We start from the raw sequence: 18,805 nt of genomic DNA on the forward strand, positions 1-18,805 counted from the left end.
AACTGGGCCACTCCAAATTGATGGAGGAAGGCTAGTGATGGGAGATGAGGAAATAGCTAAAGAACTTAACATGTACTTTGTGTCAGTCTTCACAGTGGAAGGTATGAGTAATATCCCAAAAAGTAAGGAGAGTCGGGGGCAGAGTTGAGTATGGTTGCCATTACAAAAGAGAAAGTGCTAGAAAAGCGAGAAAGTGCTAGAAAAGCAAGAAAGTCTAAAAATTGACAAATCTCCTGGCCTGGATGGGTTACATCCTAGAGTTCTGAGAGAGGTGGCTGAAGAAATCAGCGTTGGTTGTAATCTTTCAAAAGTCACTGGAGTCAGGGAAAGTCCCAGATGATTGGAAACTCGCTGTTGTAACCCTCTTGTTCAAGAAAGGATCAAGACAAAAGATGGAAAATTATAAGCAGATTAGCCTGATCTCGGTTGTAGGTAAAATTCTAGAATCCATCGTTAAGGATGAGATTTCTAAATTCTTGGAAGGGTACAGTCGGATTAGAACAAGTCAGCATGGATTTAGTAATCATGATTCGGAGATGCCTGTGTTGGACTGGGGTGTACAAAGTTAAAAATCACACAACACCAAGTTGTAGTCCAACAGGTTTAATTGGAAGCACACTAGCTTTCGGAGTGACGCTCCTTCACCTGATGAAGGAGCGTCACTCCGAAAGCTAGTGTGCTTCCATCCAATTAAACCTGTTGGACTATAACCTGGTGTTGTGTGATTTTTAACTTTGGATTTAGTAAGGGGAGGTCATGCCTGACAAACCTGTTAGAATTCTTTAAAGAGGTAAGAAGTAGGTTAGACCAAAGAAACCCAGTAGATGTTATCTACCTAGTCTTCCAAAAGGCCTTTGATAAGGTGCCAATGGTGCTGAGTAAGGTGAGGGCCAATGGTGTTTGAGGTGAGCTACTGGTGTGGATCGAGGATTGGCTGTCTGATAGAAGGCAGAGAGTTGGGATAAAAGGTTCTTTTTCTGAATGTCAGCTAGTGACAAGCGGCGTCCCACAGGGTTCAGTGTTGGGGCCGCAGCTGTTCACTTTGTATATAAATGATGAAGGATAATGATAATGGATGAAGGGACTGGGGGCATTCTGGCGAAGTTTGCCAATGATACAAAGTTATGCAGTCAGGCAGATAGTTCTCAGGAGGTGGAGAGGCTGCAGAAAGATTTAGACAGTTTAGGAGAGTGGTCCAAGAAAGGGCTGACGAAATTCAATGTGAGCAAATGCGAGATCTTGCACTTTGGAAAAAAAGAATACAGGCATGGACTATTTTCTAAATGGTGAGAAAATTCATAAAGCTAAAGTACATAGGGATCTGGGAGTGCTAATCCAGGATTCTCTAAAGGCTGACTTGGAGGTTGAGTCAGTGGTTAAGAAAGCAAATGTAATATTGTCATTTATCTCAACAGGTAAAAGCAGCGATGTGCTACTGAAACTTTATAGAGCTCTGGTTAGATCCCGTTTAGAATACTGTGTCCAATTTTGGGCCCCACAACTCAGACAGGACATACTGGCACTGGAGTGTATCCAGCAGAGATTCACATGGATGATCCCTGGAATGGTAGGCCTAACATACAATGAACGGTTGAGGATCCAGGGATTGTAGTAATTATAGTTTAGAAGGTTGAAGGGAGATCTAATAGAAATTTACAAGGGTGGATTAGGCTTCAGTAAGATTAGGGTGGTCTGATTATGGCTTTCCTAGGTTTCCCTCATAACCCTCAACTCTCTGTAGACCAAGAATCTAGCTTAGCTATTCAATTACCCAATCACCACTGCTTTCTGGGATAAAGAATCCTAAAGCTAACGACAGAGAGAGAAAATTCTTCCTCATCTCTGCCTCAAATAGGTGACCTCTAATTTTTAATCTATGCCCCAAGTTCTTGATATCCAAATGAGGGGAAGCGTCTTCTCAGCATCTATCTTGCTAAACCCACTCAGAAGCTTGTATGTTTCAATACAACTACCTATCATTCCTACAGATTCCAGGATCCGCTCAATCTGCTCAAGTTTTCCACATAAGACAAATATTTCATACCAGGAATAAACTTAGCGAACCTTGTCTGAACTAGTCCTAATGTAATTTAATGCCGTCCCGAAGTAGAAAACCAAACTGTACACAAATCTGATCAGCTGTGGTATCCTATTACTGGCTAACTTGTTCTTTAGTGTAATATTTCCTCTGAATTCAATTGATCATGTTTTACATATTTCCCATTGATGCTTTTATCTTCATCAGTAGTTGCATCCAATTTATCGTCTCTAGCTCCATTCACACCACCTCAAAGTTAGCTTAATTCCAATTAAATATCAGTCTTTGACTGTATTTATAACTACATAGAAGAAAGTGAGGACTCTGCATTTATAACTATCAATCATGATATTAAACCTTATTTTGTTGTGATTACTATTGTCTCTATGGCCCCTCAATTTAATTTATTTACTTAATTTGTATTCCAGCAATAGATCCAACAATCAACAGTATATTAAAAAAAGTACAAAAGCAGCAATGGCAATGTCATTATGGAAATAACATAGTACATACTTTTAAAATTTGACTGCATTTTGAGGAAATAAATACATTTGCATTATCAAAGTGTTATAGATGATTTTGTTTTTTTTCAGTCTCTAATACAGTATGTGAGGAATTAATGGGTAAATTTGATATATTTGAAGTTTTCTGATCTAATAATTCAAGACATTATTCAAAATTGTCTGGACAGCTGCCTTAATTATCAATCTCAGCATGTTATAGAACTTTTCTTGTACAAGTCAATATATGGAGAATTATAATATTTTAGTATTTTCAGAATTGTAGGGGTAAGATCTTTGGTAGTTTAAGTATAGTTTTCATCAAAAATGCCTGCAAGCAAATTTAAAAGTCACAAAGATTACAATTGCAACCACTGCTGCGCTTTTCCAGCAACACATTTTCAACTCTGATCACCAGCATCTGCAGCCCTCACTTTCTCCTCCAGTTGCTAGATCATCCCTGGAACTAGTTAAAAAAAAAACAGCATGGTGTAATAGATGGAGGTATTCATTTAGCCACCGCCTGCTAGAAGCAACAGCTTTTAGACATGTAAAGGAACTAAACCTATGCCAGTTTTAGCTCAGAAACGTCACTTTGAACAATGTAACAAATTATGATCTTGAAGTGATAACAAGGAAAAAATGTTTAAAGTTATAGCAGCACAATGAGAAGCCTATTCCATCCACGATCAGGAAGAAAAGGGTTGATCGATGAAAAACCATGAATTTTACTTATTATCCCAACTCTGTCCAAGTAATTATTTTTGAAGAAGCCTATATCACACCTCCAGAAATGTCTATCCATTTGGGCCTCATGTTATCCATTATAAAAATAGAAACAAGTAGTTCCTCAAACATAATGCCAGAATTCAAGATCTTGCTGAAAGAACACATGGTGTTTCTCATTTCTTAACAAAACCAAATTTCCTTTAAGCTCAATGTATCACTGAACGTACAACACATGCAGTTTAACAATTTCTTGTGCTTATTGTTCTTGCTCAAATTTCCGTGATATTCTCAATCCTTTACTGCATACACTTCCCTCCTTGGCAAGAACATTTTAAAAAATAGGTAACGGTCAAATTCTTACAGGGGTCTGAGAATTGTGGGCCACATCGAGATGAGTGGCAGAATCAGTGAACTAAGTGCAAGGCGGTCCATCTCAATGTGAAGGTTATCTCGTTCCATCTTTTATGGCTTTTGTCATGATGTTGTGGTGTCAGTGTTGGACTGGGGTGGACAAAGTCAGAAACCGCACAACATCAGGTTATAGTCCAATAGGTTTATTTGAAATTACACAAGCTTTTGCAGCACTGCTTGGAGCAGCACTTCTAAAGCTTGTGATTTCAAATAAACCTGTGGAACTGTAATCTGGTGTCATCTGACTTCTGAATTCTATGCTTTTTACAAGGAGAGTGGCGAGACTCTTGCTAGTAAAAGAGCAGGTGCCAACTGATGCTTTATTATTACTTATCAAACACCTTGTTAATGCCACAACTTTCCACATGAATATTCAGACTCCCAACTTACTAAACTTGCCAAACAAGCTAGATGGTCAGGAAAACGTGACAAGGAAACCACAGCATTGCATCTACCAGAGTGAGTTCATACCTTGCTCTGAACAATCTCCATGTTGGACAATGAGGAAGGTCCATGAGCACTAGCTGCTAGCATCCTTCACCAACTGACACTGACTTCCAGCATTTGCCAACCCTCGCAAACCATCTGGACACCTCCCATTCACTAGTATGGCATTCACAAGGCACAGATGTGTACAGCAACTAGAAGTGAAAGGCTGTAACGGGCACACTTTAGCTATAACCCTGTTTGTACACTCACTACACACACACGCACACTTTCTCACACTCACAACCCCCAACCCAGACAGACAGACACACAAGCACACATATATTTTGTGGGGTGAATTTGTATTTGCAGGGTTACATTGTACTTTGCTCAAATACTGCATGAATTCATGTAAAACTTCATTATTTCACTTTTAAGATTAAAATCAATCTAAACATCATGGCATAGACAGAGAACACAGGGGGCTAACACCTTCAACATATTGTCTAGCTATCACCAATTGTTAACAGCTAACCTGAGAATGCAACTTTTAAAAAAAAGGTTTTATAATTTACACATGAATGAAGTGAAACTATCATGGTATTCAAACAGATGAAAGACTCAACAGACAATCAATTTTTCAACGTATAATTTCAGTTACATCACACTGTAAATTTTTGCAATAAATTCTGTGTGTTAGGATTGAGCCCTCCATTACTACCTGATGAAGGAGTGATGCTCCGAAAGTTAGTGTGCTTCCAATTAAACCTGTTGGACTATAACCTGGTGTTGTGCGATTTTTAACTTTGTACACCCCAGTCCAACACCGGCATCTCAAACTTCAGTAGTCTAGTCAGTCAAAACATTGAGTATAAGAGTTGGGATGTCATTTTGCAGCTGAACAGGACATTGGTGAGGCCAGTTTTGGAATACGGTGTTCAATTCTGGTCACCCTTCCACAGAGAGGATATTGTTAAACCTGAGAGGGTGCAGAAAGGATTTTACAAGGATGTTGCCAGGACTGGAGGGTTTGAGTTCCAAGGAGAGGCTGAAAAGGCTGGGGCTTTTACCCCTGGAGTATCACAGACTGAGGGGTGACAACCTAGAGATATATAAAATCATGAGGGGTGTGGATAAAGTGAATAGCTAAGATCTTTTTCCTAGGATGGAGAAGTTCAAAATGAGAGTACATAGGTTTAAGGGTGAGATGGGAAAGGTTTAAAAGGGATCTAAGGGCAACCTTTTCATGCAAACAGTGGTGTGTGTATGGAATTAGCTGCCAGAGGAAGTGGTTGAGGCTGGTACAACTGCAACATTTAAAAAGGCATCTGGATGGATATGTGAATAGGAAAAAGGTTTAGAGGGATATGGGCCAAATGCTGGGAAATGGGACTGAATTAGATTGGGATGTGTGGTAGGTTGGACCGATGGGTCTGTTTCTGTGCTGTATGACATTATTTCTAGTGTCTGTTCATCAACGTTTGTCAGATGTCTGGGGAAAATGCTATTTCCCACAGTCCACATGACATAGTTCAGGAGGGTGCAATAGAGGTAGCAGGGTGAGGTCCGTAATAAAAGTGGTGGGGAAGTCAATACTGAGTCACACACATCTATTGGATGAATTAAATACAAAATGCCTCAACCAGGGTTGTGGTGGAGCAGACAATAAGGTCACTGATGATGTGTATCCAATGCTCAAACTGGTTTTGGGTCTGGGGGATGGGGTGGGTGTGATGGGGTGTGGTCTTCCAGTATATTCTGGACAAAGTGTGCCACATCATGCCGTGATCTGCACAATTGGAGCAGTCAATGAGGTAATGGATACACATCTTTGCTCCAAATCCCTTGATAGCAGTACTGAACATATATCTATTAAGCTTATTCTTAAAAGTGCTTGCCCACTCAGCATCCACAGCTTGATGCAGAAATCTGTCCCAGTAAGGACAGCATTTCAGAAAACTGAAATATATTTGACCACGGGAACCTAGATCTCACATAACCTCCAGAGGCATACATTTCCAAAAGTGGCAATCTCTGACAGGATCTCGAGCTCACGTGTTAGTCTAAGGGGTGTTTAGAAGAATACTGAAATCCTGAAGAAAATCCTATTCGAAAGATTAACTCGGACACCTTGATAACTGGATAAACTTGCAGAGCTATTAGCAGTTGTAAAGGTGGAGAGTACACTTAAGAGGCATAACATGAAGAAGATATGACACAAAGAATGAAGAAAATCCTAACAAAATGGTTAATCAAGATCAGAAGAAATTTGAAGTCTACACTTCAATTTAATAAGATCATGGCTGCTTTGATTGTGGCCTTCATTTCGCTTTACTACCTGACCAACAACACCACTTGCTCTCAATTATTACCACCTCCTTGACACTCACATCCCTTATCAATCAAAAATCTTTCTAAACCAGCCTTAACATACTCAGTAACCCAGAATCCGTGGCTCTATGAGGTAGCGAATTCCATACATAAATGGCCACCAGAAGAAATTCTTCCTTATTTTAATTTCAAATAGGAGATCCCTTATTTAAAACTGTGCCCTTTATCACTACCATCATGGATTTAATCATTAGCTACAGGCAAACCAAACTTTTGAAGACAATTGAATAAAACTGGAAAAGCCTGTGGACATTATTCATGTGGTTTTTTTTTTAGATTAGATTATTTACATTGTGGAAACAGGCCCTTCGGCCCAACAAGTCCACACCACCCCGCCGAAGCGCAACCCACCCATACCCCTACATTTACCCCTTACCTAACACTACAGGCAATTTAGCATGGTCAATTCACCTGACCTGCACATCTTTGGACTGTGGGAGGAAACCGGAGCACCCGGAGGAAACCCACGCAGACACGGGGAGAACGTGCAAACTCCACACAGTCAGTCGCCTGAGGCGGGAATTGAACCCGGGTCTCTGGCGCTGTGAGGCAACAGTGCTAACCACTGTGCCACCGTGCCGCCCACAAATCCCTTGTCTGCACCAGCTTTGACAAAGGGTCGGTTAGACTCGAAACGTCAGCTCTTTTCTCTCCTTACAGATGCTGCCAGACCTGCTGAGATTTTCCAGCATTTTCTCTTTTGGTTTCAGATTTCAGCATCTGCAATAATTTGCTTTTATTTATGTAAAAGGTTATGTTGATTCAACCTCAAAGTCATGTCCTAGCCACAGCCCACACTTCAGTTCTTTACCCTCTGATATTGGCAGCAATCCTGACTGCTCCCCACACACTGGGTTTGCAAAATGCAGTATTGCTTTTTAAAAGCTCAAATAAAGCATGGTTCTAGGCATTATAACCTCAGTTGATATTCTGAAAAATAACCTTTTGAGTTTTTCATTTTAACTTCTAAAGGTCAACAACACTGCTCCTCTGACAGCACTGTGCATATTTTCATAGGTTTGGGACCAGCCAGATAAGCCAAAATCCCAGTGCAATTATCTTCCGCCAACCAGTGTTATTCATATTAAGATCTGAACTGAGTGGAGGGAAGTGTTCTGTGAAACAGAGCCAACAGCATTTATTTCTATTGCCTGCAAGCTGCATGATTTCTTGAATTCTGCAATTATAATGTTTGCTGTAATTTGTAAATAAAAGCCTATTGCGACCGTCTAAGTTCTCAAAAGGAATGCTCATTATCTGAACTGCTTCCCTTGTCTTGCATTCAGAAAACCTGAAACCCATTTCACACTCCAGATAGAAAGATAGCTAAATCCTTTTATCTTCACTGAACTTTCATGCATGCAAAATAAGCTGATGGAAGTCAAAGAAAATAGTCCCTTACGGAAGTTCAATCAATCCAAGGGTGCACAATTGCAGGACAGTTACCATAGTCCATGCACTAGTTCAGATACTTCAGTGGGACCAGGAAAGAACAGTTGGATTTTCACCTTGTAACTCAGACTTCACAATGCACTCAAGCAATTGGCTGAGAGTGAACAGCAGCAGACAGCCCAGAAAGGGGCATCCAAGCTCCGGCAGCTAGATGCAGATGCTATCTCCTTGGGGCATTAAATCACAACTGAGAATGTACATTCTACTGTGAGGTCTTCCAAGCACACTGATCACAATTTCAGGGAGATTGGAGGGGTGAATTACAAGCACAAGATAGTTAGAATCACAGAATGCTTACAGCAGAGAGAATTCAGTCAATTGAATCCATACTGAGACTATGCAAAAGCAATTCACAAAGTGACCATGCTGTCCTGCAAATATTTTATATTCTGATAACAATCCAATGTCTTTTTGACAGCCAAGATTAAATCTGCCTCCATCCCCAAAACTGCATTCCAGCCTCATAAACAAACATTCTCAACTTGAAAAGATTTTCTCTTATTTTGCTGCTGCTTCTTTAGCTAATAACCTTAAATGTTTGCCCCCGGTACTTGATTTTTCCATCAATAGGAACAATCCAGATCACTCATGGTTTTGAATACCTCTACCAAATCTTTTTGTGGATATTTCTAGTCATAGCCCTTCCAATCCATCTACGTAACTACTGTCACAAAGATGTGCCATTTTTTAACAATAAAGAAATGAATGGATTCCAAGAATAATATGCAGATGTATCAAATTTGTTGGTTTCAGAATCTGAGAATTATGCAGGACAGAAGTTAAATATTTATTCCTTTTCCCACACTATCAAAGTTAATACCTTCAAAAGATACTTCATCGGCTGTAATGTTTATGAAGGCTTCTGGTAGTTGTAGTGTTTGTAAAGTTTTATTCTACAATCCCACGACTTCACATCTGTATTTGTCATGATGGTCATACTTTTGATATGGGACTTTAAAGCAAACAAGGATTAAATGTTTTCTTTTAAGGCAATTGCTCTCTATTTTGTAATGAATAACTGAAATGAACACTATAAATATAGTACAGTATCTGTAGATTAGGTGCATAAAACCCTTCCTACCCGCCTCTCCCTCACTAAATTAGGGCTAATTGTTTGGTGTTGAACTCTAAAAGATGAAATCTATTTGTACAATGAGTCTCAATATTCAATAGTGGATCCAAAGTCAAATCAGGAACATGTTCTCACAGAAAATGTTCTATGGGTCTTTAATATAAACTGAACATCAAAGTGATGATATGTACTATTGCTCCAGAACTGGTACAATTACTAAAGTGGCATTTACACAGCAATGCAGATAAGTGCACAGCAATATCCTGCGCCGAAAAAACAGGACACATCCAACCCATCCAATGACCATCCCATTAGTCTAACCTCAATCGCTATCAAAGTGAGGGAAGAAGTTCCATCAGTGTTGACAAACAGCACTGGCAAAGGAACACTCGTTCTTTGATAAAGAGTTTGCTTTCCATCAGCACCTTACTTCATTAAATTCTTGATCCAAACATGGACAAAAGAACTGACATGACAGTTACTGCCATTGACATCAAGGTAGCACTTAACTAAGTGTGGAGTCAAGGAGCCCAAGGCAACACTGGGGTCAATGGAAATGTGGGAGAATGCTCTCCACTGGTTGAAGTCACATATAGCCCAAGGGAAACTGATTGCACCTTTGGCAAGTCAAACATCTCATTCCCAATATTGCAGATGTTCCTTGGGGTAGCACTCTGGACGTAATTGAGGAGGAAAGGGAATTGTTGAGCATTTGCAGAAGGAGCTAGTGTGTAATGTGGTCAGATGACATGGAACCAGAACCTTAGTGTGTAGGGCTCTACATAAGATATACTCTCTTACCCTCTGAAATATATAATTATGTTCAATTAATTCTATTACTGTTCATTCAAGAGTCACAGCAGTGTCTACCATCTACAAGATATGCTACAGGAACTCGCCAAAGTTTCTTTAATAGCACCTTCTAAACCGAAAAATCTCTAACACTTAGAACGAGGAAGGCAATATATGCATAGTGGGACCACTATCCGCAAGTTTCCCTCCAAGCCATCTTGACTCTGCATATATTGCCATTCCTCTTTACCGTCACTCAGGTAACATCTTGCAACTTGCTTGGTAACTGAAAATGTGGGTGTACACATGGAGTGCAGCAAGTCAAGAAGGCAACCCGCCCCAATAGATTCTCAAAAGCAATTAGGAATTTGACAAAACTTCTGGCACAGCCAGCGTCATCCACAGCCTATGAAAAAATGTACTAATATCTGACTGCAAGCCATAAATACAACCATAAATTGGTAAAAATAAATACCGAGAGGCCATATTTGCAACTTAGTAAACCATTATGTTGTCTGGTAAATCAATGCTGCTGTGAATAGCACCTGATCAGGTATTATTCTATTTTAAAAACAGCTTTTGAGAGGCAAAGAACTTGAAACATTTAATCACAATTGATATAAAATATCCAAAGATTGCTACGTCGATCCTCAGTACATTTCTGAATAGAAAGGAAAAGCAGCAAATATTTTATCACAAGCTCGTTAGCTTCAACATAAGATGTAACTTTCTCTATACAGAGTTGAATAAAATGGATTGTGCTATACCCTACGCTACCTAGAAAATCTAAGCAGAATATCTCTTAATATCCTCAAGGCATTATGTTTTGGGGACCCAAGCCAAAATATTGTATGATCTTCCTGAGCTCATTAGTAACAATTTAGATATTTAAGCTTTTGAAACATATTCCAAGCCTACTCCTGGGGCTCTGCCATTTTTATTCCAAAAGTGAGTTCTCCTTAAAGGCAGCTTAAGTGTAAAGATGCCAACTGATTAATAGAATTTTTACCATGAGAAAATGCAATTTAATGATATCGTGATTTTCTTTCTGCTTTCACCAAGCATCTTTCAGTTAATTAATGTCAGTTAAGCTTAAAGCCTTTCGGATTGAGAGAAATAGGTGTGGCTTTTTCTTGAAGGTTGTTGAACACTTTATGATTAACCCCTCCTAATGAAAGAAATGTATATACACTTGCTCTAGCTGGAAGAAAATGAGAGAGATAAGAATTTGTACTCTTTTCAACAGAGGTCAGAAGCTTATTCCATCATTAAGAAATGGAAACGTATTCTGTTGAGTTAACTAAGAAAAAATTGCATTACCCAATTGCCATCCAACGAGATGGCACACCACTTGATTGCCTTCATCCAGTGCAATCCAGGAATTCAAAGAACCTGCATTGCACATACACAAGTTGCAAGTGTTGGAGAGTCCTACGCCACCTCAGAGCAGCCCAGCAACCAACAATGTCAAGCCTCCGTCTGCAAATACCAATCAGGTAGCAAGGCATCTCCTTTGCCTCGGGGAGGGGCAGCATTGCTGGAAAAATAGACAATAAAGTAGCAAATCTGGACTGAGCTGGTGAGCCTTCTGTGGACAGCACAATTCCAAATCGAACCTTCAGCAACCAAATGACCCAATATACTACATAGGTTACAATAAGAGGGAAAACTGCCACAACTCCCCAACCTGGTCCTGGAAGTTTATCTGTGCAAAGGGTGTCTGCTATGGCATAAAGATGCAGACTCTCTCCAAGTTGACAGATAAAGCCAGCCGACTGACGCAAGACATGGTGCCCAAAACAGAGTATCAGCAAAAACAGAATCCATCAGATTCGACCTTCACATCGTCAATATTAAGAGAAAACCAGATGTCATCATGGATTCCCCAACCTGTTTATCCATGTATTACCCTTGATAGAACCTTATGCAGCCAGAATACCTCACCGAGATTTCAGAACCGAAAACCCACAACATCTTCCTTGCTGAACTGCCCACTACATATGGAGATCACAAGCTGTGAACCTGCTCACCTGCAGAATTCTGAGATCCAGTGTGGTACCGATCTGCCTACACCCACAAGTTACCAATGTGCAGCTCAACTCAACAATGTACATCATCACACACATTCTTCTCATGACTCACCTTCACTAAATCACAGCCCTGAGCAAACTGCCACTCTCCCTACCCAGGTCAGGAGGATAAATGCAACAGGCTACTAGAGAAAGCCTACTCCAATCCAATCCTTACCTTATTCAAAAGCATCCTCAATCCATCAGCAGTATGTCTTCTCTCAAACTGCCCCACAATGGTTTCAAACTACCATGCTGAGGAACCATGACAGGAAGACTGACAGGATAAAGGATTGACCAGAAGCCATTCTCTAATCGAAGACCCCATGTACAGTCCATCCCATCCACTGAAGACAATCCATTCACTGAAGGTATCAATCCAGTAAAACCTCAGCTGAACTGTGTCGAATGCATTAACAATCTTCCTTCAATAATAAGACCTAAACTGCAAGCAGTATTTGATTTGTGCTCTCCCTTTATAAATGGAGCAAAACATTCTCACTTTTATATTCAATATCCCTCATAATAAAGTATTGCATCCCATTCACTTTCTTGATGACATATTGCACATGCACACCAACATTTTGAGACGCAAACACTTTGAAAGTCAACAGTGACTTTTAATCTATTTCTGGGCTGGTCAAGGCCTCTGTGCAGCCTGCTAACATCAGTGTGTTCACCAAGAACATCCAGGTTACAGCTGATGTGCAGACCAAACAATGACTCACATTACCAAGGAATGTCCACTGATAACACTTGCAGGGAGCATTAAAGAAATCCATCGAACCACTGATCAGGCAATTGCTCGGCTCCAACTCGGCACACAATAAATAGATAAATGCATACGTACATACATACATGAATGGAAGAAATACTGCATATTCATACAGCACTTATCACACTTGGAGTCCAATGTGCACCAATATTTTTAATGTGGAAAAATGCTGTTAAACATGTGACCACAATAACCAATGTTCATCAAGCATATTTCCAAAACAGCTATAATTTCCATAATTGGTCGACCAGTTGATTTCAGTGGTCAATGTAGAGAAGTTAACCTGAGAAGGATAGCTCTTGGGAGCTATGGGAGCACTGAGCAAGTTCATTTAATTGCAAAGTCACCAGTGAATTCTGGTAGGCTCACAGACAGTTGTTATGGCTTTTAAATGGGTCTAATTGACTTACCTTGCCAGAAAGGGTTCCAGTGTTAGGCTCTGCCTGTTCCCATTTAAATGGAAACAGCTTTCCCAACTCCAGAAAGCCAATTTGAAGTTCAGTAGGCTCAAATAAATTCCATGTGGTGTCTAGTAGTCTGAACTGGCAGCCATAGCTGCAAATTAACATGTCTTACCATCACTTGCACTACAATGCCAGCAATAATTAAGTACTTAAGTTCTGCAGCAGAGCCTGAAACCACAACAGTGTTCTGCAGAGGCAAGACTGCTACTGGAGTCTTGCTGCCACGTTAAAGAAACAGTGGGACTGTATTATGTTCTAATTTAACTGTGTACCAAAACCCTCATTATCAATTACAATAGAAGGGGCCTCCCATCATCTGGTGAGTAAATTGCTAATAATTAGGAGTCCTGAAATCTTTGCTTTGCAATTACAGTACAACAGTATCACAAGCACAGAAACAAAGAGAAGGCAATGCAAATACTGTAAACTGATTCCAACTCCCTCGTGATCTATTGTATTAATACTAAACAGGAAGAGGTGTCAAAAAGCTTTGCAGTAATATTTTGTACAAGGCTTTATCCTTGAAAATATTGATAAATAACAGGCAAAGCAAATACTAAAGGCACCATGGGATGCAGCAATTCATTACTGCTGCCATATAAATGCAAGCTGCTGCTGAGTCTGGATAATACAAGGTTCTACAATAAAAAGCAGACATTAACCTTGGATTGATGTTTGCACCCATCTCTATCCTAAGCTTCATAAATGTTTTAGAGGATTATAAACTGAATAACCATTAGAAAGTTATTGTTCACTCACAGAATATCTGCACCACCGTATAGACTGATAGCCACGTTCCTTAACTGATTAAATTAAAAAGTGCCCAGCTGTTCAAAAATGTCCATCATTATCAATTCCATACAATTCAACAAAAAACAGTATAGTTCTGAAACAAAAATCCAACTGTGAATATTTTAAGCCATTCAAACTAACAGTTCCTACTTTTCAGCTAAGCAAACCGACACTGCAAAAGTCGTTTTTTGTAACATTTTGACAGCTGGCTAGTCTTGCTGAAACATGCTTAATATGTAAAACACTGAGATTAATTCCTCACACAGTAAAATACATTTCCAGATTTCAAAACAGATTTCATCTGTCAAGTCGGTTATAAAGAATTAGCAGTCTGCTGAACACTTATTTAAAGTGAAACCTGTTTCAAATCTGCTAGCTCCCTTGGTGGAGAAAAAAATTGAAACAAAGTCCTTTTCTTTGAAGGTTATGAAATCTCTTGACTTCTGCAATTTTCTAGCACATCAATCCAATTAGATGATAACAAAATGATATTGAATACAGAATGATTATACTATGCATAAAAAATCCCAGGCTCGAAAAGGAACCTGCAAATGATGATCAGGGGAAGTTGTGGAGATTATGATGGTGCTAAGGTCAGAAGGTCAATTTAGTGGGTGGAGAGGGAGCATAGCTGTTTCTCCTGGTCAACCAGCAGTTCAGGATAATCTCTTCTCACCTAGTTGCCCTCACTTCACTTTAGCTGCCAGGATTCGTAAAGTCCAGGTAACCCAGTCAGCCAGAGTTAAATTCAGAAGCTCATTAACTTGGCTTCACTTTCTCCAAGTAAAGATATCACTTAACTAGAGAGGATTCAGAAAAGATTTACCAGGATGTTGCCAGGAATGGAGCTATAAAAATGGGCTGGGAACTTTTTCACTGGAACATAGCAGGTTGAGGGGTAACCTTATAGAGATACATAATATCATGAGGGATATAGATAAGGCGAATAGCAAAAGGTTTTTGCCTTAGGGTGGGTGAGATCAAAACTAGGGAGCATATTTTTAAAGAGAGAGGAGAAAGATTCAAAAAGGACACGGGGGGCAAGTTTTTTTTTAAATGCAGAAAGTGGTTCATGTATGGAATAAACTGCCAGAGGAAGTGGCGGATGCAGGTACAGCTACAATGTTAAACGATATTTGGAAAAGTAAATGAATAGGAAAGGTTTGGATATGGAACATGGGCCAAACACAGGCAAGTTGGACCAGTTTAGTTTGACAACATGGTCAGTGGAGACTAGTTGGACCAAAGTGTCTGTTTCAATGCTGTATGACTCTACAAGTGTTCATAATTCACTGCTTCAATCAGCACCTTTGACAGGAAAGCAGATTTAATACGAGGCAGCCATCCTTATTAGAATGCATTGTTTTCCCACCCTGTCCGGTCTCTACTAAAACTAGAAGGTTACTTAAAATTCAAAGACGTGTATTTTAGATTAGATTACATTACATTACAGTGTGGAAACAGGCCCTTCGGCCCAACAAATCCACACCGACCCGCCGAAGCGCAACCCACCCATACCCCTACAATTACCCCTTACCTAACACTACGGGCAATTTAGCATGGCCAATTCATCTGACCTGCACATCTTTGGACAGCGGGAGGAAACCGATTTTGTCACAGTTGATACAATCAGATCCAACATCATTAAGCCACTTCTTTTTGTCACTCAACCTGACTCTCAAAAAGAAATCTTGGGTGCAAAAAACATGCTTTTGATAATGAGCTTGAGGTGAGTTGATAATTTGTTCTTTTTTCAAATATTCACATTTCATATGGCTCAATGCAATCTGCTTTCATGAGCTGAAATTCCCCAGTACTTGAACGGACTGCATCAGAGTTCATAACCTGTCCCAGGTTGAACAATTCCTGCTTCCACTTAAGTTTGAGGTTAGAAGTTGACATAATCCAGTTCCCGACACCATGAACCCATTGTACAAACTGTGAACAGTTCAGTACTAATGTAGACACTTACTCGGATCAGTAACATCGGTATTTGGGAAATGGAAACGTCCATGCTGATATAATAGAGATTCAATGTTGGTTTGGCTCAAGCAGGAACTTTTATGTGCAATTAACCTGTTCCATTTGACTTAAGGGCATTTAAATAGACAATGCAGAAGGTGACTTATTTTCCATCTAACTTGTGTGACACGCTAAGCTCAGTTTTTGTGACAGTAAACAGGGAGGTGAACTTTAAAATTGCCAGGTGCTGACGTTGGTGCAGAAGCTGCAAAGATAAAAGATAACAAGAAGCAATAAAAAGTGATAACAAGAAGAAAGGGAATACATAAATGAGGATAGCTGCATATATTAAACACATGTATTAAAATGTTCCTAACATGACATTATTTGAGGATAGACAATAAATAGAATAGAAAGCACAGGTTTTTACAAAAAAAGTATTCACTATAGAACAATGTAGTAATGTGCCATTTATTTATGGAAATCATCTTTGCAGACTCCAAGTAAGATTCTTAAAAACTCAAAAAAACCTTAAATTATATCAATCCCCTAGGATGGAACACATCCATTCCAACATTCAGGGTAAAGAAATTGTCTATCAACAGAATATTTTCCCCTGCTCATCAGTATGAGTATCCCATACTACTGAGTGGTACCACAATGACATGTTAATTCTTTTGCATCATGATCCCAGTAACTTGATGCATAAAATTTGTGTTGTTAAGGAGTAGGCATTTAGAAGTGCAAATGATGATACAGTGTTGGCATGACTTCACAAAGGGGAAGTCACACCTGACATTTTTTACTAGCCTTCTTTGAGGACATAATAAGCTGAACAGATAAAGGGGAAACAGCGGATGTTATATATTTGAATTTTCAGAAGGCGTTTGATAAGATACCACATTTTAGGCAACTTAATAAGATAAGAGTCCACGGTGTTGGAGGTAGTATATTAATATGAATGGAGCACTAGCTAACTAATGGAAGGCAGAGAGTTGGGATAAGGAGGACACTTTCAAGATGACAACCTATAACTAGAGGAGTGCCTTTGGAATCGGTGCTGGGGAACAATAACTTATAACATATGATAGTGAATTGGATGAGGAAAATGAATCTAGTACAGCTAAATTTCCAGATGATGCAAAATAAATGGGAATGTAAATGATGGGAATTACACAAAGAATCTGCAGAGGGATATAGACAGGTCATGCGAGTGGGTAAAAGCCTGGCAAATTGAATACAATGTGGGAAAATGTGAGATAATTAATATTCTTCCTGCCAAAGTGCATAAAGAAGAGGGGAATATTATTTAAATGAAGAACAACTGCAGAGACCTACAGAGTATGGGATTTGGGGGTCCTCATCAGTCAATCACGAAAAGCTAGCATTGAGATTCAACAAGTAAGGCAAATGGGATGTTTGTGTTTAGTTCAATGAGAATAGAGTATAAAAGTAGGTAGAATTTGTTAAAAGTATACAAAGAACTAGTCAGACCACCACTGGAATACTGTGAACAGTTCTGAGCTCCTTATCTAAGGAAAAATATTCTGCATTGGAGTAGTCTAGGTAAACATCAAAAGACTGATCCTGGGTGAGGAGGGACTGTCTTATGGGAAGATGTTGAGAAAGTTGGGCTGTACCCTCTGGAGTCCAGAAGAACAGAGGTTTCTTTATTGAAACAACAAGATTCTTAGAGAACTTGATGGGATAGTTGCAGATAGGCTGCTTCCCTTTGTGACAGAGTCTTGAAACATAGAGAATAATTTAAGAATTAGCGGTTGTCCACTTGAAATAGAGGCAAGGAGAGATTTATTCTCTGATGGTAGTGAATCGGTGGATAGTTTTTTCTGCAGAGGGCTTTTGAGGCTGTGTCATTAATATATTCAAGACTTTGAGATAGATTTTATAATCAGTAAAGGAATCAAGGGTTACGAAGGGCAGGAAAGTGGACTTGAGGATTATTTAAATCAGCCACAATCTCTTGGAATGACCAAACAGACCTGATGGGCTGAATGGCCTGCTTCTCCTCCTATCACCTTATGGCCTTATCAGTCTGCCCACGAATCCAATTAATACAGTGAGTGTGAATAACGATGTGTACGGGAAGAGAAACCCAAATTCTGGTGTATTGGCTTTACTGCTTAATGGAATTAATACACTTTAGTGTGCCATTAATGGTAATGCTGAAAACCTTTCTTTTCTTTACTTTTGCTAAAGGTCATTCAAATCCTGCGCTGATAGGTGTTAATTTATGATTATTTGCCACTCTTCAATCCAAGTTCACTTGTTCCAAATCCCTGAAAATACTAATACTTGCCTTTGACTTGTAATCTGATTTTAATCATATCAGCAGAAAGTATGAGCAAGTTATTTGCAAGTATTACCAGCTGGTGGTTCACAAATATTGTGAAAACCCATCAGCCTTGAAAAGTTCCAAAGCAGACTTTAACCAGTTGTCTTTGTGTATTCAAACTATATTTAATAGCCAAATAACTGCATACTCACGAAGAATCCAGTAGACCTTGTAACAACTGAAACACTAAGTGATGATCCTGGGAAAAAAAACACATTTGTAAAATATTTATAAATAGCAATTACACTACAACCAAGTTGTTTTAAGCACAGTAAGTAGCAAAAAAAAAATTCACAATCAATTAAAAACAAAATAGGATTAAAAGCAGTCAAGGTTCAAGTTTTTCTGAAGGATCAAGCAAAACAATGTATTTTTAATCTTGCACAGTTACCTAGTTTCAGATTTCACGAGCAGAATTCTCTGATTAGGCCACTTTGGGTTGCATTGTATTTAACCCAAGGAGACAAAGTAACTAAGGCAATGTTTGCATCCAGTAATTTAATTGATAGGTGTAAATAAATTGTAGAAATAGGTATCAATTCTGCAATGCGTTTATTTATCGTGTCCTCAGTACCTCTG

The 18,805-nt window shown here is 39.3% G+C and overlaps 1 protein-coding gene across 4 annotated transcripts in view; it reads right to left on the reverse strand.

Moving 5' to 3' along the window:
- Window positions 1–18,805, reverse strand: part of vps8 (VPS8 subunit of CORVET complex) — a 570,470-nt gene that overhangs the window by 339,364 nt on the left and 212,301 nt on the right. For all 4 annotated transcript variants that reach the window (XR_015757598.1, XM_043693080.2, XM_043693078.2 and 1 more), the window contains one exon: window positions 18,379–18,425. Coding sequence is in view for 3 of the 4 variants with exons in the window: in XM_043693080.2 (XP_043549015.2) it covers window positions 18,379–18,425 (47 nt within the window). In the remaining variant the exon portion in view is untranslated. The remainder of the gene's footprint in view (window positions 1–18,378; window positions 18,426–18,805) is intronic.

The sequence above is a fragment of the Chiloscyllium plagiosum genome, unplaced genomic scaffold (genome assembly GCF_037043375.1).
Source record: "Chiloscyllium plagiosum isolate Xiang-an unplaced genomic scaffold, Cpla_swu_hap1 HiC_scaffold_7, whole genome shotgun sequence".
Classification (NCBI taxonomy): Eukaryota; Metazoa; Chordata; class Chondrichthyes; order Orectolobiformes; family Hemiscylliidae; genus Chiloscyllium; species Chiloscyllium plagiosum.